General features: G+C 38.0%; 2 protein-coding genes across 2 annotated transcripts; one reads left to right on the top strand and one right to left on the bottom strand.

Moving 5' to 3' along the window:
- Positions 1-5,495: 5,495 nt before the first annotated feature.
- LOC108599364 (calphotin) lies at positions 5,496-6,417 on the top strand. The gene is made up of 2 exons (XM_017986165.2): positions 5,496-5,566; positions 5,655-6,417. Exons 1-2 carry the CDS (start codon positions 5,564-5,566, stop codon positions 6,399-6,401), a joined length of 750 nt encoding a protein of 249 aa, XP_017841654.2. The 5' UTR covers positions 5,496-5,563; the 3' UTR covers positions 6,402-6,417.
- A 3,993-nt stretch (positions 6,418-10,410) lies between these two features.
- LOC108599815 (multiple inositol polyphosphate phosphatase 1) lies at positions 10,411-18,429 on the bottom strand. Its single transcript, XM_017986915.2, has 5 exons — positions 18,301-18,429; positions 12,456-12,724; positions 11,769-12,005; positions 11,472-11,713; positions 10,411-11,414 (listed from the first exon to the last, which is right to left on the bottom strand). The coding sequence occupies exons 2-5, from the start codon at positions 12,720-12,722 to the stop codon at positions 10,760-10,762; spliced, it is 1,401 nt and encodes a 466-aa protein (XP_017842404.1). The 5' UTR covers positions 12,723-12,724; positions 18,301-18,429; the 3' UTR covers positions 10,411-10,759.
- Between the last annotated feature and the right edge of the window lie 17 nt (positions 18,430-18,446).

Genomic DNA, 18,446 nt, shown 5'->3' on the forward strand with positions numbered 1-18,446 from the left:
AAAGCATGACAATTGTTTTAAGTGTAGCATATTTAAAAAGCCATTTTTAGTTGTTGTTGTGACGCTTTTGAAAATGAAAACAAATGGCGCATAATTAAAAGTAATTGTAAGCAGAGTAGAAAGTGTAACTTGAGACAGGTCGAGGCAATTTTTTGTAATGAAAACCTAATTAAGCAGCATAAATCTTTAGCCTGGCACAGCTGTCTAATTGAAATAAATTCATTAACAAAAAATGAATCAATGAACCCAAAAAAAGTTGCAGCAGCTGCAGAATTTATATTTAAAATGTAAACTTCAGTAGCAGCGACAACAAAAGCGTTGAAAGCCGAGCAAAGGCAAAGACAAACAGACAAACAAACAAACTGACCAAGTAAACAAAATCAAATTGTTGTTGTTGTTGCTGTTGCTGTTGTGGCTGCTGCTGCTGTTGCGACGACGTCTCTGACTGTAACTGTTGTTGACCTATGGTTGTTGCCACCCTTAACAATTTTGTATTTTTATTTGTTCTCACATTTCTTCATTTTGCGTTATCTGGGGAAATTAAGTTTCGGTGCGTAGCCCCCCACCCCGCACTTGACTTTAGCTGCAGGCAGTGTGTCCACCTGTATGATTTTTGTTGAACTTACTATATACATAAAATTTAGTCAGCGCTAACCATCAAAGTCAACATTAACTCGCTAAATTACGCATACGCCACGCTGCACAGCGGCAAGCGGCTAAAACTGAAATTCTCAAGTTAATTATAACAACTGAGCGCGCAGCTAATTGCTGTAGCATTTTGAAGCTTTAAGCCGTATATCCTTTTTCCCCCACCCCACTGCAACACTCAACTGTTGATTTTAGCTGTCAAGCACATAAATTGTAATTTTTATGCGCCTCGCTGCGTACAGCAGCAGCCATAAATATCCTTACACTTAAATGCCTCGCATAAATGCCACAATTAAATATCTATAATAATAATAATACAAGGACATTCAAACGCCTGCGTGCGTGCGAGCACTTAACTGTCCCTCCCTCTCTCTCTCTCTCCCTCTCCAATGTAATTGCTACACTTTCAATTCCCTTGCCAGTTAAGTCATGCCATTGGGAAAATTTAAATTGAATTTTAAATATGCATAGTCCAATACTTGAGGCTGTGGCAGCAGCCACAGCAGCTAAGCAGGTGCGCAACAGTAGGCGTGGCATTGTATATAAAAAAACATTAAACCTTGAGCAGTGTCATCGATTTTTGTAGCTGCTTGGCTGCCTGCCTAACTTTATAAATATTTATGCTTTAATTTTCGTGACTTGTAGGCTTTGCTTTGTCAACTTAAGCAGTGACTGCTATTGCTTGACTGTAAGTCAATCTAACATAAGCTGAGCGAGAGAGAGCGACAAAATAATGTGCGAATTGTTTGCAATTTGTTTATAAATATTGGCATGTCAACAGCTCTGCACAATTGCTGTCAAATGTTAAAGCAAATATGCAAAAAACATAATTAAAATGCATATAAATAAGCAAAAAATAAATACAAAATAAAAATGTTTGGCAAATTAGCTTAAATGCATAAAAAAAATTAATGAAAATATTTTTTTTTATTATTATGCCAAAGCCAATTAATATTTGTATTAAAACTGCAATGAATTAATTTTAGCTGCGACTTAAAGCGTTTATAATTTAAAATTTAGACTAAATTGCAGCTAATTAAAGCTTAAACATTGGTATTAAAATATTGACATGTCAACAGATCTGAACAATTGCTGTCATAATAGGCAGCGTTTGCAAATAAGCATAAATTAATATAAAAAAAAATAATTACAATGCATATAAAAAAGCAAAAATAAACTGCATCAAATATTTGGCAAATTAGCATAAATAAATAGTAAAAAAAAATTAATTAAAATATATTTTGTAATTATTATGACAAAGCTAAGTAATATTTGCACTAAAAATGCAATGAATTAATTTTAGCTGTGACTTAAACGAATTAATTTTTAGTTAAAGTTATAAATATTTAAAATTTAAACTAAATTGCTGCTAAAAAAGCTTAAACATTGCTATTAAATTCGCATTGACAGTTGGCAGCGCTTATCGCTCATCTAATTCTAATATTTATACGCTTTGTAGCCTAGGCGCTGGCCCTATAAGCTGCCTTCAAAAATCAAGTATACGACACATATGCCACTTGACAGCTTAAACTTGCGTTTGGCGCTTTTACAGCGTAAATTTCGCTTTCACTTTCGCTCTCGAGACATTATTTATCGAAAGATGCTGCTTTAGTGACAGCAGCTACAACGAAAAAAAAAACGTTGCTCTGTTTTTAACTTGTCGTTGGCTGTTAGCGCTGCTGCCAGTTTGTAACGTTTTTGCAGCTTATCAATTTTGCAATAGCTTTGACAGGCTTAAGTGACTTGTGTGGCACATTAGCTGTCTGGGCTGCCACAATTTTGAGGCATGTTAGACACCAGGATTTTAATTATGCGCCGCAGCCAAAGTGACACACACACACACACGCAAATTTATAGTTCAATTAATTTAACGCTGCGTATGCGTAATGTGGCGCACGTAAATTGATTGATGACAAACGAATGTACTTGTTGTCAAACAGACTAAGCCAAATCTGGCGACTAAAGCAATTTGTTGTTGCAACAAAAAGGATTTTCATGTTGCCAACGCTGGCAATTTAAATTACGTAAATAGCTTTTGTAAATCGATATGCCGGAAAGCAGAGCAGAGCAGAGCAGAGCAGAGCAGCGAAGACAGCACAACACCAAAAAAAGGCTAGTCCCGAAATATATAAATATTTTAACTTAATAAATGCGGCAGAAAGTTGCTAAGGCGCCCGCAAGGTTCAACCTTTTGCATGGCACAAAAAGGATCTAGGATTTGCTTGTTGGTGTTTTTGTTTGGCCAGCACCGTCGTTCGTCGTTCGTCGTTGCCTGCAGGCGGCTGCCAACGGTCTGAGCTCGTTAAAGAGTTTGCTAAGCTGGCTTCAAGTTGACTTTAGTGCCGCTTAAATGTGGCAAAGTGGCAAGCTTTAAAGCACTTACGAGAGTTAAAGATACAGCTGCCTTTTTAAATAAAATCACACACATATCAAGCGAAACGCAATGAGGCGCGCACAATTTATGTTGTTGCAACTACTAAATTTAGTCTATATATGTATTTTAGCCAATGCTATAAATTAAACTCACACAGCCATACAAAAATTGCAGACACATAAAATATTACACATGAACAGCGTTCAGGCAAAAACACAAAAAAAAATAGCAAAAGACAAAATTGAGCGCAGCCAACTAACAAATACGCTTTAGTAAGTTTATGACAGTAAATGAGTAAATAAAAGAATGCGGCAGCTAAGTTTAAATGTTTAATATATAAAAACGCATGCACTGAAAGCTGAGCGCAGCCAACTAACAAATACGCTTTGATAAGTTGAGCAGCTTAAATTAGCTTAAAATCCAAAAATGAACTGCGCAACAAATGAGTTTATATAAAAATTAGCAAGCGTCAAGCTAAAGCTGTACCTGACCAACTAACAAATGCGCTTTGATTAGTTTGTGACAATAAATTAGACAGCAAATGAGTTTATTATGCTGATCTAGAATACATAAAAATTAGCAAGCGTCAAGCTAAAGCTGAGCGCAGCCAACTAACAAATGCGCTTTAATTAGTTTGTGAGCGTAGCTAAGTAATTGATAAAATAAATGAGTTTATTATGCTGCAGCAAGTTTATATAAAAATAAAGCAAGCATTAAGCTAATTGTGAATGCAGCCAACTAATATAATACGCTTTGCTTTATGATGAACGTAAATGAGTTGTGCCAAAATGAGTTTATCAAGCTGATCAGGAATATATTAGGCTCTGCTTACTGTTACCTGCTTATGCTTAAGTTGAAGGCAACTTGCTTATGCTGCTAAATGGCAAAGCGTATCACAGCCCCTGCTACGTTAGCAACAAGTTGCTGCAGACTTTTGGGCTGCGTAGCTGTGCGTAACACTGCAAAGTTGTTGCCGCCTTTTAGGCAAGCAGCAGAGTTAGGCACATAGCTCAAGCTACTTTATGCGCTGCTACGCATTTATTAGATTAGCCTACCTGAGCGCTAGCTACGTGTGTATTTATATCTATGCGTATGTGTGTGTGTGTGTGTGTTTGCTTTGTTTATGTTTGCATAGCGCCTGCTTACATTTATCTGGCGTGTAGATTTATGCAACATAAACATGATGTCGCTGCTCATTTGCATTCGCACACATCAGCAATCACGATGACACGGCACGCAGCACACAGCCCCCGCCCACGCCACGCCCCTGCCACACGCTACTTTAGTCTCTTGCCACTTGCCAGCTAGTTCATCAAATATGCCACACACACAAAAAAGGCCACAGCAAATCAATGTCCAATGCATATGCATATATAATAGCCACATGACACATTGGCACGCATTTTCAACCAACACTGCGTATAATGGATATTTTAGTGGAGAATTCAATTAACTTGCAAGCATGACTAAGCGACTGCAGCTGATTACAGGCAACAGCGAAATTAGTTTAAAGCCACATTAGATTAAATTTGCTTTGGCATATTAGATCAATTTGTTTAAAATTTTAAATATTTAATTCAAGCAATTGACATAATTTATTAAGACTGTCAACCTTAAATAAATGTAAATGTAAATTGCATTAATAATAAGCAGATATTGGCTATAGTAGATTAAACAGCATTGAAAATAATTGAAAACTCGACAAAAGCTTAAAAGATGTTCATATCAATTGTATTACAAAATATTAAATATTATTATTAATACTGTTGCATATTTAATGCTTTACGAATTTGTACACTGTGCGCACCACACACAGATTATTTGCAGATTTGTGTAAATGTTCAACTAGGAAAAAAGCATATAATTATAGCATGTGCATATTTGTGCGTAATTATGCTTATGACTATTTAATGATTTGCAGCCTTTGCTGGCAGCACAGGCAATAACAGAATTTAATCAATAAATAATTTTCGTGCAGCGCATATAAATTGATTACAAACTGATAGCGAGTCAAAAGACTGGCCATACATTTATTAAATTATGTTAATTAACAGGCTATTTTTAAAAATGTTAAAATGTATTTAAATGCAGCGCATTTGTCAAGTGGCGCACACTTGGGCATAAATGCTGCGGAAGCACTTGAGCTGTCAGCAAATTAACACCTCACGCACAATAATAAATAAAGCAGCGAAGAAAAAATATATATATTTATGTATAACAAGTTGGCTGACTGGCCAAAAGGTCAATGGGGCGCGCACTTGACATTGCTGCCAAAGGCAAACTGAAGATTTGAAGTTGAGCGCCAAGCTCAAGAGCCACTTGTACAAAAATATATAAATTTTGCCAAGATTTTTAAACAACAACAAAACTGTTTTCGGTTTGTAACTGAAACTGAAAAAGAATTGTGAAGTGGCAAGTGGTTTTTGCTATAAATTCAGCCGCAAACGCAAACCTCAGCATCAAACACAGCCAACAACTTTTAATTGACGCAACAGTCGTTAAGCCTAAACCAACAAAAAAGTAACAAAAAATTTGTGAAAAATGGTAAGCTAACCACCACTGAGAAACAAAAAGGATTAAAGCCAGAACTCAGTAACTTAAGCTGCGCAAAACTTTTGCTTATTTTATATAGAAAATCTTCTCGCTTACCGGTATGCTAACGCTTTCGGCTGTGGCCAGCGCCACCTTGGCCGCTCCCCAGCGCTTTGCACGCGATGTCAACGAACTGATTGATACGCCGCTGCCCGCTGATTCAATGCCACCTGTCACGGAATATTTGCCCATCGAAATGCAGATGGATGTGGATGCTGCGGCTGCCACCGAAGTTCCAAGCGCTTTGCGTGGCGCCCAAGGCTACGAATACCGCACCGTGCGGCGTCTCAAGTTGCGTCATCGCACTGTGCGCGATGTCTCGCATTTGCAGCCTGCCAATCACTATTTGCCGCCGCCGCCTGCCCAGCCAAGCAAAGCTTATCTACCACCCGCTGTGATACCAACGACAGCAGCGCCAGCGCCAGCGCCAGCTTCAGCGCCTGCCGATGACACCGAAGAAGTTGTCTCCGCCGCGGAGCCAAAGGTCGCACGCGAGTACTTGCCGCCCGTGGAGCCCACTGAGGCAGCCGTCGAAGAAACCGAAGCGCCTGCAACGGAGCAGCCCGATGTGCGCGTTGTCGATGTGCCTGTGGCTGATCTGCAAGCGGATGGCTATCACTATATGCAGCCAGCCGAGATGCCTGCCGAGCTGCGTGAAGCTGCACGCGACTATTTGCCGCCCTTGGGCGCCGATGATGTTATGGTTGAGGGTCCACCCGATGGCGAGAGCGCTGTCCTCACCAAGGATGGTTATCAATATCGCGCTGTGCGTCGTTACAGATTTTAGATTCTTCACAAGCTTCCAACCGTTTCAAATTTAATTGAATTTTCAGTTTTTTTCTTTTTTGTTTATGTTTTTCCAAGAATAAAGAGTCGTTTTTCAATGAATTTATGAGTTTTTTAATAAATTTTAAGAGCATATACTACGCAAATAGATTGCAGGAAAAAATGAATGTATAGAGAAATAAAAATGAGCTAAATTGGTTCTTTGAATTGATTATATCAATAAAAAATTCATCAATTTTTAATTAGACAAGTTTAAGTGCTGCCCAGTTGTGAATTGGCAAATGCTAAAGCTCCGAACACTGCTATACAAATAATATCAATTTTAATTATTAGCATAATTTTGACAATTATATTTTATTCTTTATCTATCTTTCTATTCTTTGCACCTCACTTGCTGCTAGCCAACGCTGCGTATACTTAATAAGCCAAAGCCTAAATTACACCCCTTTTAGCAATTGCAATAACATCAAAAATCCTTTTCTATCTTTCTATCTATTCTATGCAACTTATTTGCTGCTAGACAAACACTGCGTATACTTAATAAGCTAACGCTTGAATTACACCCCTTTATTTTATTTTGTGTGCGTGTCTGTCTTTGCGTTATTATCACCCACAAGTTATAGCTAGAAAATTAGTGTCAATAAAAGATACACGCTATGTATTTGTGCAACAATTAGCGGCAAGTGTGGCTGCCACAGCTGTCCAAGTTAAAGCCTTTGGCGCTGGTTCAATATACAAAATGGCTGGCGAGCATTTAACGGCATTCTTTATGCATGAAGCCGCGCGCAGCACAGAAAAAGAAAGAGAGAGGGAGAGAGACAACGACGTGTTGTTGCCATGGCTGCTTTTAAGACTTAATTAATGCACTTGAGCGTTAATTCGACTTAACGCCAACAACAACAGCAGCAAGAGCCGGCAACATGGCAGCATTAAGTACTGAGCTTGGCAGTTGACAAACATGTTATGTTATGTTATTTTTAAAACGGATTTGTGCTAGGCTATTATTATGAAAGTACGCAATTTGTAGCTAATAATAAAAGCCACAAAAGTTCACATACATTATGTTATTTATGTCAAAATAAACAAAAAACAATCAAATCGAGCGCTGGATTGAAAGGGCGTGTGTATGTAGCTGACAGCCCGCTTATTGCATATCAAATTGCGTGTTTCACAAAATGTCTGACGAAACATACGAAGGAATCAACAAGAAGCAATCATTTGAAGGACTAGCCGGAAGGACAAAACGTTAACCCAACAACAACAGCAGCAAAGCCCCTGAAAATCGTTTGAGCGTTGCGTTTGGCGTATGGCAAAAGGACAAGCCAGCAACATGTTGTTGCCAAGTGACATGTGGCAAGGGTTTTCCTTACACGTTACAAATAAATTAATATTAAAAAATATATAAAATAAGATATTTACACACTTGAGAACTAAAAAACCACACGAAAAGTTGCATGTGGTAAGTTTTGCGACTTTTAAACAATTTTTGTATAAAAGGAATGCGTGTCTTTGACAGCATATAAAATGTTATTTATAAATTTAATTTCAGAGCTCACCTTGCAGCACACAAATATAAAAATTACTGCAGGCTATAATGTCATATGCATACGTGTGTGTGTGTGTGTTCTTTTGCATATTTATAAGCGAGTAAGCGCTGCTGCCAAGGGTAATTAAATTATTGCATAATTTATATTATTAAAAGAATGCCATGGGCTTAAAATTATAAAATTAAATGCATGTCAAGCTGCTTTGTGTGCACAAAACAAAAGGATAAGCATTTATAGTAGTAAGCACTATCAAAATGATTACTTTAAGCTGCTTTGCTATCAATCTTAACTCAAGCAAACTTGTTATTCACCTAAATGCATTGCCACTTGAGTTGGCTTTACTGCTTTTTAAAATGTACAAGCTTTTGTGCTTTAAAATATCGTTTATCTTTTGATGAGTGTCCCTTTAGTCAGTGGCTGGCTAAGCGCGCCCCAAAAAAGAAAATCATTTATTTGCAAAGCTTTAAGCTGCTGTTTGCCCAAGCTAATTGAGTGCTAAAAATAGCATAAAACAAAATATAGGTGTATATAAATTTTATACAGCAAAGCAGCGCGTAACGCGTTCACTATAAAGTTTTAATATTTTTTGTCATACGTACATAAAATGTTTATAAACTTTAACAAGCAGCATGCAAACATTGTTGCGACTAAAAGCACACATTGTCAATTTTAGTACAAGTCTACAAACATTTTAACTTAATTAAAATGACACAATGTTGAGCTATAACTGGCAGCACAAATTGGCTAAAAATTCAGTCGAAATAAGGCCTCATAAACATGGAACATGACATTGCCCGAAATCTACCTCAAATTACACAATTTTGTGGTGCAGGGACTATTAATTCTCTTATGTTACAGACTCTCGCTCAGTACTTGAGCGTAACTGTTGAGGTAACTAGCAATGAAAAATGAAATTGCCACACCACACACACACAGAGACAATTTGTGCGGTCGCAGCGCCAGCAAGCATCAATACTTAAGGCCTACACATTTATTAAATTTTTAGCTCTGCTCAATTTACAAGCAATTAGCAAAAACAAGCTTCACTTGACCATTTCAGGTAATCCAAAACGTGTACTGTCTGAAAATTTTTAGTTGTGGGCGCGCTGTGTTCCGTTAGCACCGGAAGCGCCTTTGCTTGCGCCCGCCACAAGGAAACCTAATAATTAACCAATTATCAGGCTGAACTTCAAAAGCCAAGGCACACTGGCGTTTTGGCTTACAGCAGGTGAAATTTTTGGGGCTCCGTTTACGCAGCAGCCAGTTGCCTTTTTGGCCTTGGCAGCAGCAGCAGCAGCCCAGAAGTTATATTGCCCCGCAAAAATTGCTTATTCATAGCTGAGTGCCGCTCAAATGAGCGAGCCTTAACTTAATCCATGACAAAACTATTTCAAACCCTCCCCCCAGCTTGCCACTGCGCCAGACAGCAGTTCGCCGAAACTTGTTCAACATTCACTGGAGTATTATAAACTTTAGATTTCACGCATATAAAATTGAGGGCAACTTGTAGCTTTTGGTTTTTGGGGCTCTTTGATTTATGCACTTGTTTGTTTTACTTTAAGACATACTGTAGCTGTATTAAGCTAATGAAATAGTGGTTGCAACTTGCTTGGGGCTTATAAACACGTACAGCCCCCTTACTACACTTGGGGTCAAATTCTAAGTAACTAATAAAACCTGCTGCCTTACGCAGTGACCCCAGCAGAAAGCAGACGCAGAAGAATTCAAAGTTAGGTTAGACACGAAGTCATAGACAACAACTGTTCTGCATGTGTATGTGTGTGCTGCGTGGGAGTTTTTGGCACGCATCAACCTTTGTTAGTGTCATGGACATCACTTTTAGTTCTCATGACAACCGGCAGCAGCATTCAGTACGCATCTACTCACTTTAAGCTAAGCATTAAATAACTCTCATTGCGTAAAATGCGTTGTCAAAGGCCAGCCAAAAGCCAGGTGCGTGTAGTGGCACTTATGTGTGGCACTTAGCCTGGCCTAATACGCATCATTAGAGCATTTAACAGGAAGCACGTGACAGCAGCAGATGTTCTGAGACACCGCGGACTCCGAAGTCGAGCTTTAAAAATGACTGCCGCGGCGCACAAATTGCAATGAATTTGCATTTTGATTTTACTAGCTATTTAAAACAAATTCCACTAAGTTGGGTGCTACTTACTCTGCATATTGTAGTTATCAACAGGTTTCTGGCGTTTCAACACTGCATTTTAAAGAAAAACACACACTTTTCATAAATTTTCACAATTTCACTTGCACAGCAAACTTTGCGCCATTTTGTTGCAAAATACTAAAGCCGATAGCCCAAGCGCAGTATTTAATCGAAAAGTCAGAGCTATCGAGCAGTCAAGTTATCGAGCCCTTCATAATTTTGCCATTCGCACGTTACAGCTGAGCGCCAAGTTTAAATTTATTGTTTAACCGCATTGAAAGTCGAATGCTTACTCTTAAATGTGTTTTTATTATTTAGTTTATAAAGCTATTCAACGTTTAAGACTGTAATCAATTGCCATAAGCAGAGCATTTATAAAATTAGGTTAATTTACTTTAAAAAGAAGCTAGTTTTTTGCTTTGTTTTGGATGTGAATTGTGTCTAAGTTAAAATTGCTGCGTGGTAGTGTTGTGTGCATATTAAAAATAGAAAATTTACATAAATATGTATATCAAAAAATACTTGAATGCCTGCGTAGCAAAAAAGGCTACATGTTTGACTTTACGTTTGCTTCTGTTGTTGCTTTTTTGGTACGAACTTTGTACATTTTAGAAATTAAAAACTAAACTAGGCAAATGCTGCAAGCAACTAGTGCATTAAGTAGACAATGCCTGCTATCAAAGCAGAGAGTAGCAACGAAGCCTGGCCAGCAGACGCGCCAGAGCGGCAGTAATATTCATCACAATTAGCCTCATTGATGGTCTTATAGTTTTTCATCACATCCGACCAGTTGCAGAGGCCCACATTGCACCAGTTGAGCTGCACAGCATTCTGATTGATAAAGAATACAGCCTTCTCCTGCTCTCGCTCCGCTGGACAGCTGTATTTGACGGCAACAAAGTTGCCAGCAAACGGACCTAGTTTGCTTATCTGCCAGCGACGATTGGACATGATATCAAAGTTATCCGCTGTCAACTTGACATCATCGCGACTGACACCCAGCCCGGTGAGCAGCGTTTGCAAGCCCGCCGAGTGTGCAAAGTAGGCAACCACCTGCGGTGAGGCAGGGGTGCTCAAATGCTTCAGCATATCCTGCACAGCGCGGCAGTTGAAACGCTCATTCTCCGGAAATCCGTAGCCAGCTTCATAGTAATATTTCAAGTCCTCGGCATACTCCAGTACGTTCACCTGCTCTGGCAAAAAGGCGGCACACCAGACACTAGTGCGATCCACTTGCCAGGCCTGCTCATAACGGCACATATCATACATAAGCATTATGTCCTTCTCATCCAAATATGTAAAGCTGTGAATAGAAAAAAATCGTTAGCCTTGTTAAGCAGCAAGTTATTCGTTTAGTTACCCCAGGCGGCGTCCTATATCCTCCATGGTTTGATTCCACTGTCTGCTGTTGGTGAACTTGTAGTACTCGGAGCCCTCGCCCTTGTAGTTTTTGTTCTTAAAGTCTGTGCAATAGTCATAGGGACGCAGCAACAGATCCTGCTCGGGTATGTCTGCAGCAGTGGCCACTCTGCTGTCGCCAAAGAGTCCCTCGGCAAAGCCCTTGAAACTTTCAGTTGTGCGCTGCGTATCCGTATGACGGAACTAAAAGATTCAAATTATTAATAAGCATTGGTATAATTAAGCGCGCTTTACTCACATAGTAGTGGGTATTGTTATATTTGCTGCTAAGCACTGAAGGATAATAACGTTGATAGAGCTTCGCTGTGCCGCGCAAATCTTCGTAACCTTGGCTGGTCAGATGCTGTTCCATATCAACAGTTATGCTGGCATTCCATTTCCACATTTTAATGCCAAACAAATCAATTTGGCAAAGCGCATTCGTCTCGGGCTTAGTGCGCAGGACATTGTAGTTTTTGTCTATCAAGTCGCGCAGCTGCAAAAAGGCAAAACGAAATAAATAAGTTGTGATTCCATTTACTTATTTTACTGTTTGCATGTGCGCTTTAATTGATTGGTAGCTGCCAGATAGACATCTTAATTAGTTGAAGAATTACATAATTAACCTTCTATACGGCCGTGATGCGTATCGTCAGCATTCCGTGTAGATTTAATTAGTGCGTAATGCATATGAAGAAACTTGTCAGTCTTATTTAAAGTGAAGCCGCAACACATTTGTTCTAATTTGTGTGATGTGGCAACACTGGCACGCGGGCTTTTCAAATATAATATGTACACACTTGTTCTGCTCATTGTGTAAAACTGTAAAATGATCGCTGATTCAGAGTTGAATATAAAAGTAAAATACTTTTTGAAACCGAAAATAATCTAATTATTAATGACTACGATTAAAATTCGTTACTTAACAGCTATGAGTTATACTTACATCCTCTAGACGTGGCGCCTCCTTGATGGTATTTACCGTGGGCAGACGCGTGCCGTGCCTATGGAAGATCCACATTTTTTTAGGCTCACAGCCCGGCACCTGGTACTGTTTGTCGATGTGCGTGCCCTTGGCAATCTGATAGGCTGTCTTGGAGCTGAATTGACGCGTCTGTGCACGCTCCCCGTCCTTGCCAAAGCAGTAATCGTCCTGGGCAGTGGCATGTTGCAACAGCAGCGCCAGCAGTGCCGTCAGTAATAACAAACGCATGACTGCAGGTGAGAATAATAAAAAGAAAAAAGAATTGGTTGTTAACTTTAGAAAGGAAATTTAAGTGGACCGTGCCTTTCCATATACTATATCCTTGAACTGTCGGTTCAAGCTGACGGCGGCGGCGGCGGCTGCCAAAGCGAGTGTCATATGTGTGGCACGACAGGCGAATAGGTGTGGCATTTAAATTGAGCCAAGGAGTCATCGGCGACGACGACGACGTCTTTGCAGGACAATAAAGGAAGGGCTGAGCCCAAAAGAAAAATGCGCGCATACACGCAGACGTAGCGACCCCCCCGAATAACCCTCAGACGAAATTAGGCTAATGATTTTTGGCATCTAACAAATTGCTGCAAAATTTCAAAGACAGCCATAAAAATTCCATCAGACAACAATTGTTATAGTTCAATTTCCGCTGCCTGTTTACACTCAACCCGCATCAATAGCCTGCATACAAGAAATTGATTTATCAGTTCACCCCTCTCTCACTCTCTCGATTTTCTTTTAATAGCTTGACAATAGTTTGTTTAATTGGAGCTCACAGCAGGCGCTGTCGGAAAAAATTGCTGTTAAACTCGCATTACACGCATAATTACAACAAAATTTTATTAACAACAACAACAAAAACACTTTACTTTCATTCCAATGGGCTTAAAGCAGTTATTTAAATCTTTTCGACGTCTTGCACCAACGCAGGGTCAAAAGGAAACGGCCAAAGCCTTGTAAGTTGCTAATTTAGTGAATTTATTGCTTTTCTTAAGGCGCTGCCACGCCCATTAGCATACCCACAGCTGGCTATTTTGGCTTAGCGGGATTGTTAACGATTGTTTATCTAAGCGATTGGAAAGTTGTAGCTGGCTATATACCTCTGTATAATACCAAATTCAAGGCAGATAAATAAGCTAATGGGACGACAGGAAGACTGAAGTGGGAAAAACTCAGGAATTGTGAATTCTAAGCAACATTATAACATCTTTAATTGAAATTCAATTGTTAAATTATGTGCTACAGTTTTACCCACTGCACCTGGATCCTATGCACATTTTGGATTTTGACTACAAGACAATGTTAATTGTCGTGTTTTTATGTTTTTGACGAAAACTCACATAAATCTGTGTATAATGCCAACTATAAAACTATAAACCAATTTAATGCATATTGAAAATGAGCTTTTTTGTATGCAAAAGTAAATAAATTGCTGCCAATCAAAATAGACAAAAGCACAACAAACAAAATCTTCAACAACAATTTGTTGTTGCCAAACAAAAATAGCCAAAAGCAAAAGCTGAAATGCGTACAAATACAACAAATCTGTCAGCAATAGCAGCAGCTGCTAAGAGCTAGAGAGAGAGGGAGGGCAGATCCACAGGGGGGTGGCGTGAGTGCGTTTTGTTTGTTTACAGAGGCGCGCAACTTGTTGCAACAGAGCCCAGTGACGTCACACAGCAGTCGGTGGCAGCTGCAAGATGCCATTTCTAATGTGCTTTAGCCTAAACAATTGCCAGACCAACAACAACAACAATCAAGTTCAGCTGCCATTTCTAATTCCAATTACATTGACAAATTCCAGACCAAGAACAACAACAACAACAATCAAGTTCAGCTGTTTGAGCCGGCATCGTATGGAGAACTAACAAAATATTTATGAAAAGTATTTCAAGTGCGCGAGATTGTCTCATATATGCGCATCCATTAGATACAAATTGATGCTTAACATGGAGCAACGTAATTGCCAATGTAAATTCGCATGGCCCCGCAGTCTCCTCCCGCTGCAGTCTGCAGTCTAAACTGCAATTGAATGCGTCGCCTTTGTTGTTGTTCAATGTGAAATTAAAATTCCAATTGGAACTTGGGCGCGTTTGGCGTTAGCTTTAGCCCCACCCCACCCACACTCATAACTAATAGTTACATATATATGCGCCACAGTCAACTTATTAGACTTTTATTTAATTATAATTGTGTATTTTTATTAACACTTTAATAAACATATAGTTTATATTTATGTTTTCATTATAGCGTACGTGACATAAACAAATTTTTCGCAGCTTTTCCGCTTTGCTTTATTTTTGTTCAAATAATTTTGCGGCGCGTGTTTTTTTTTTAGTTTTTGCCAAATATTCATAAATCAAATACTAAGAATGCCTACAACAAATAGACTGTGGCCAAAAATAATAAATTTCATAATAAAGCATAGCCCGCATTAAATAAACCAATTTGTTATACTTTTGAGAAAACAGAGTTTTTTGAACTTTAAGCAGTTATCAGTTAAAGAACATATATATATATATATAAATCAAGTGCGCTGCCTTTGTTGCCAAACCCGCAGCTATATGTGCAACAAGTGTGCGTCGGCTGAGTTGTGTTCCCAATTTGCAGACGTTTGTTAAAAATAACAAACAGCTCATAAAAATTGCACAAGCTACAGCTATGCCTACTATATACACATATATAGTATATATATGTATGCGTGCTATTGAAAATTACTTTGCAAACAAGTGTAAGGCATATTAATTAGCATATGGAAATTCTCTATGGCGGAACTAAGACTAGAAAAGCGCAGCTTCAACTTTAAAACAATTAACATAATGATGTTCAAGAACAGATTGCTTGACAATTGTTTATGGCGTGTAAGCTAAGCTAAGTATTTAAAACTGTGTATAGAGCACTTCAAATTGCGATTGCAGCTGCTTATCAAATATTGACGAGTTGATTAAATACAAGGAAAACGACTAACAATAGCATGTACTTAAAGATTATAGATTATATATGACGTAGATCATAATCTTTGGTAATATATCAATATTGGCTTTCAAAATAATGTTAAGGACTAAGAGATTGCTTGCAAATTCAGTCTAGACAATAAATTTAAATTGAAAAATATGCTTGAAATGCTTAAATATATAAAACTGACAAACTTTGAAATAATATTTAAATATGAAAACCTAGTGCCTTCTGAATTATTAAAACACATAAAACCTTCACTGATAAACAACTTAAATTATTATAATGGCAAGTGTCATTTTTTTTATAGCGTCAGGCATAAAAAATATTACAAATCGTAAAGAACGTTCTCACATCTCCAATTACAACATCGTTTGGTATGCAGCGCCAGCGACAAGAGCAACCGGAACAGATAGTTTTTTAAATTTTCAAATTCTTTTTTTTTTATTATTGTTTTTTGGGCTGATCACCAAAAGTCCAAGCAAACTGTCTGACTAGTTAATATGCAAGACCACAGCCCATTGGGAGCTGAGCCCTGTAATCATTAAGAGAACTTTTCGTTTTTGTTTTTCGTTTGTGTCTCTCGCGCATTTTAAATTAAAGACAGAACCGCTTAAGCGTCAGACAGACGTCGAGACTATAGTTTGGTGATCTTCAGACATTAGACGTTTAATTTATCACTCGAGTGTGCATATTGATAGGCCCCCAAGCTGTTGATGATGACGACGACCTTACTGCTTTTGCTTAAGTATTACATCGAGCGTTGGCGTCAGCGTCGGCGTCAGCAGCGACGGCTCTCTATTTAAGCATAATGTCTGCCTGCGTTGACCTCAAAGGGGGCTGCGCGGGGTATTTGTGTGGAAAAGCCAGAAAACACATTTCCTCACACAAATTTTAAGTATTGTTGTTGCTTTGGCATTTTGTAAGAGTTCTTTAAAGACACATTGGAATTTTCGGTGTTTTTTTTTTGTTTTGGGTATTATGACTAAAGAAAAACTTTAGAAACGTTTTTGGCGTGCGGAAATTTCACTAAAAATGCTTTGGATTTTATGTTGATTTGTGCGCATGATATAATATTTTCTAAAGCATATTAAGTAAATCGCATTAAAAGCCAAAATGTTTGACATCAAGCGCTATTTTTGGCCTAATAAGGGGTGGGGCATTTCGGGGGGGCTGGCGTTGAGACATTTGCTTTTGCTTAAGGTTAAGTGCAGAAAGCCAAAATTAATTTGGCAGCGTGGCCAAGAAAAAGAGAGAGAGCGAGAGTGATAGAAAGAATGAGGGGAGAGCAAGTTGGTTGAAATTGTTTGACAAATTTTTGCAATTTATTTGAAACAACTGCCAGCGTGAAAAATATTTATAAATTAGAGAAACTGTTATTTTAGAAAAGTAAGAGAGAGATTTTAAAATGACACTTTGTTGCTAAAGCGAATGTTGCTGAACTTTAGCTGACAAATAATATGGTTATTAAAAAATTATTAACAGCTCAAAAAATATAAACTTAAATATTGTTATATATATGTCTTTTAATATTTTATTTTATTGTTATATGTATATAACTTTTAATATTTTATTTTAATATTTTTTCTATATTTTTAATAATTTTAAGTCAAAGTAAACTAAATCATGCGATCATCATAACAAAAATTTTCCAAATTGCTAACTAAATTGACTGAGGGAAATTGTAAATGAAAACAAAGGCAACGCATTCAAACCGGTTTTGACGCTGGCACTAAACTTGGCCCACACAGACACGCACACACACAAACAAACAAACTGTGTGTGCTGCAGCTGAGTTTGTTGTTTTTCACAGTTTTTCTGAAAACCCAAATATTTCCAAACTGCAGCAGCGCAGGTAGTCAAGTCAACATAAAAAAAACAACAACAAACCATAAGCTGCTTAACAAATAGTAGGCGTATATGTATGTGTGTGTGTGTGTGTGTGACATTCTTTGCTTTTGACTGTTTTTGTTGTTTATGTCTTTTGAGTCTCTTAGACTTTTATTTAATGAGCCGCCAAGTGTAGCGTGTTTAATTAGCTAAGCTTTGCATAATCTGAATCTCTCGCGTGTGCCTCTTGTGGCAGCCACAAAAGTCATAAATCTAGCAGGTTGCACCCCCGACGAACGCTTGACGCTTGTTAACGCACTTTGTTAAATGTTTGTTTTAATTGCTGTACTTTTCATTTGATTTGTTCCTTTTTACAAAAAATTTCAGTTAATTTATGTGAGTGGCATTTAATTATTTTGATTGTGCCACAGCTGTCAGCTGGGCCAAAATAAAACAAAAGGAAATTCTTACGTCAACTCAAGCACGAAATTGCTGTTAGCCCAGATCACTGAACCCGGCTAGCAAAACTAAAGGTCCCACGCTGCGTGTAAAGCGAAATGATGTTTGTAATCAAAAACAAACTAAAACTGATTAATGTAGTCACATTAGGTATCAGCTATATAAATTTTCATTCATATGCAAAAAGGGCCAAAAACAACGAATTTCGTTACGCTGAGCTCAGCAACAAATTCAAATGTCGTCTCAGGTTTATTATATAACAATTATTTGTTATTAATGTTTGCAAAAGCTCATAAAACAGGTTTTTGGGCATGACAGCAAAAATATACGTTGGCATTTTTTTTCGAAAAACTAATTTCAAATGTTTATAAAACGGATAGCTGCAATTAAACACCAACACACACACATATATACGTTTAAATAGTCATTAAATACAGCAGCAATTTAATTTAAAAACAATTTTTACTTAAATATTCTCAATATGCATTGGCGCGCAATTAATTGCCATAACGTGATAATGTGCATAATAATTAATATATAATATAGATGTTTGCATTATTGAACCGACCTATGATAATAATATTGGAAGCTGCTCACTCGCCAAGCGTCGTTGTGTTTTGTTTATAATATTGCTTTTAATTATTTAATATAAGCGCGCGAAAATGAGCACTGCACTGCACTAACGAACCGCGCACCTCGACGAACAAAACGTTA

This window comes from Drosophila busckii, chromosome 3L (assembly GCF_011750605.1).
Source record: "Drosophila busckii strain San Diego stock center, stock number 13000-0081.31 chromosome 3L, ASM1175060v1, whole genome shotgun sequence".
In the NCBI taxonomy this organism is placed as follows: Eukaryota; Metazoa; Arthropoda; class Insecta; order Diptera; family Drosophilidae; genus Drosophila; species Drosophila busckii.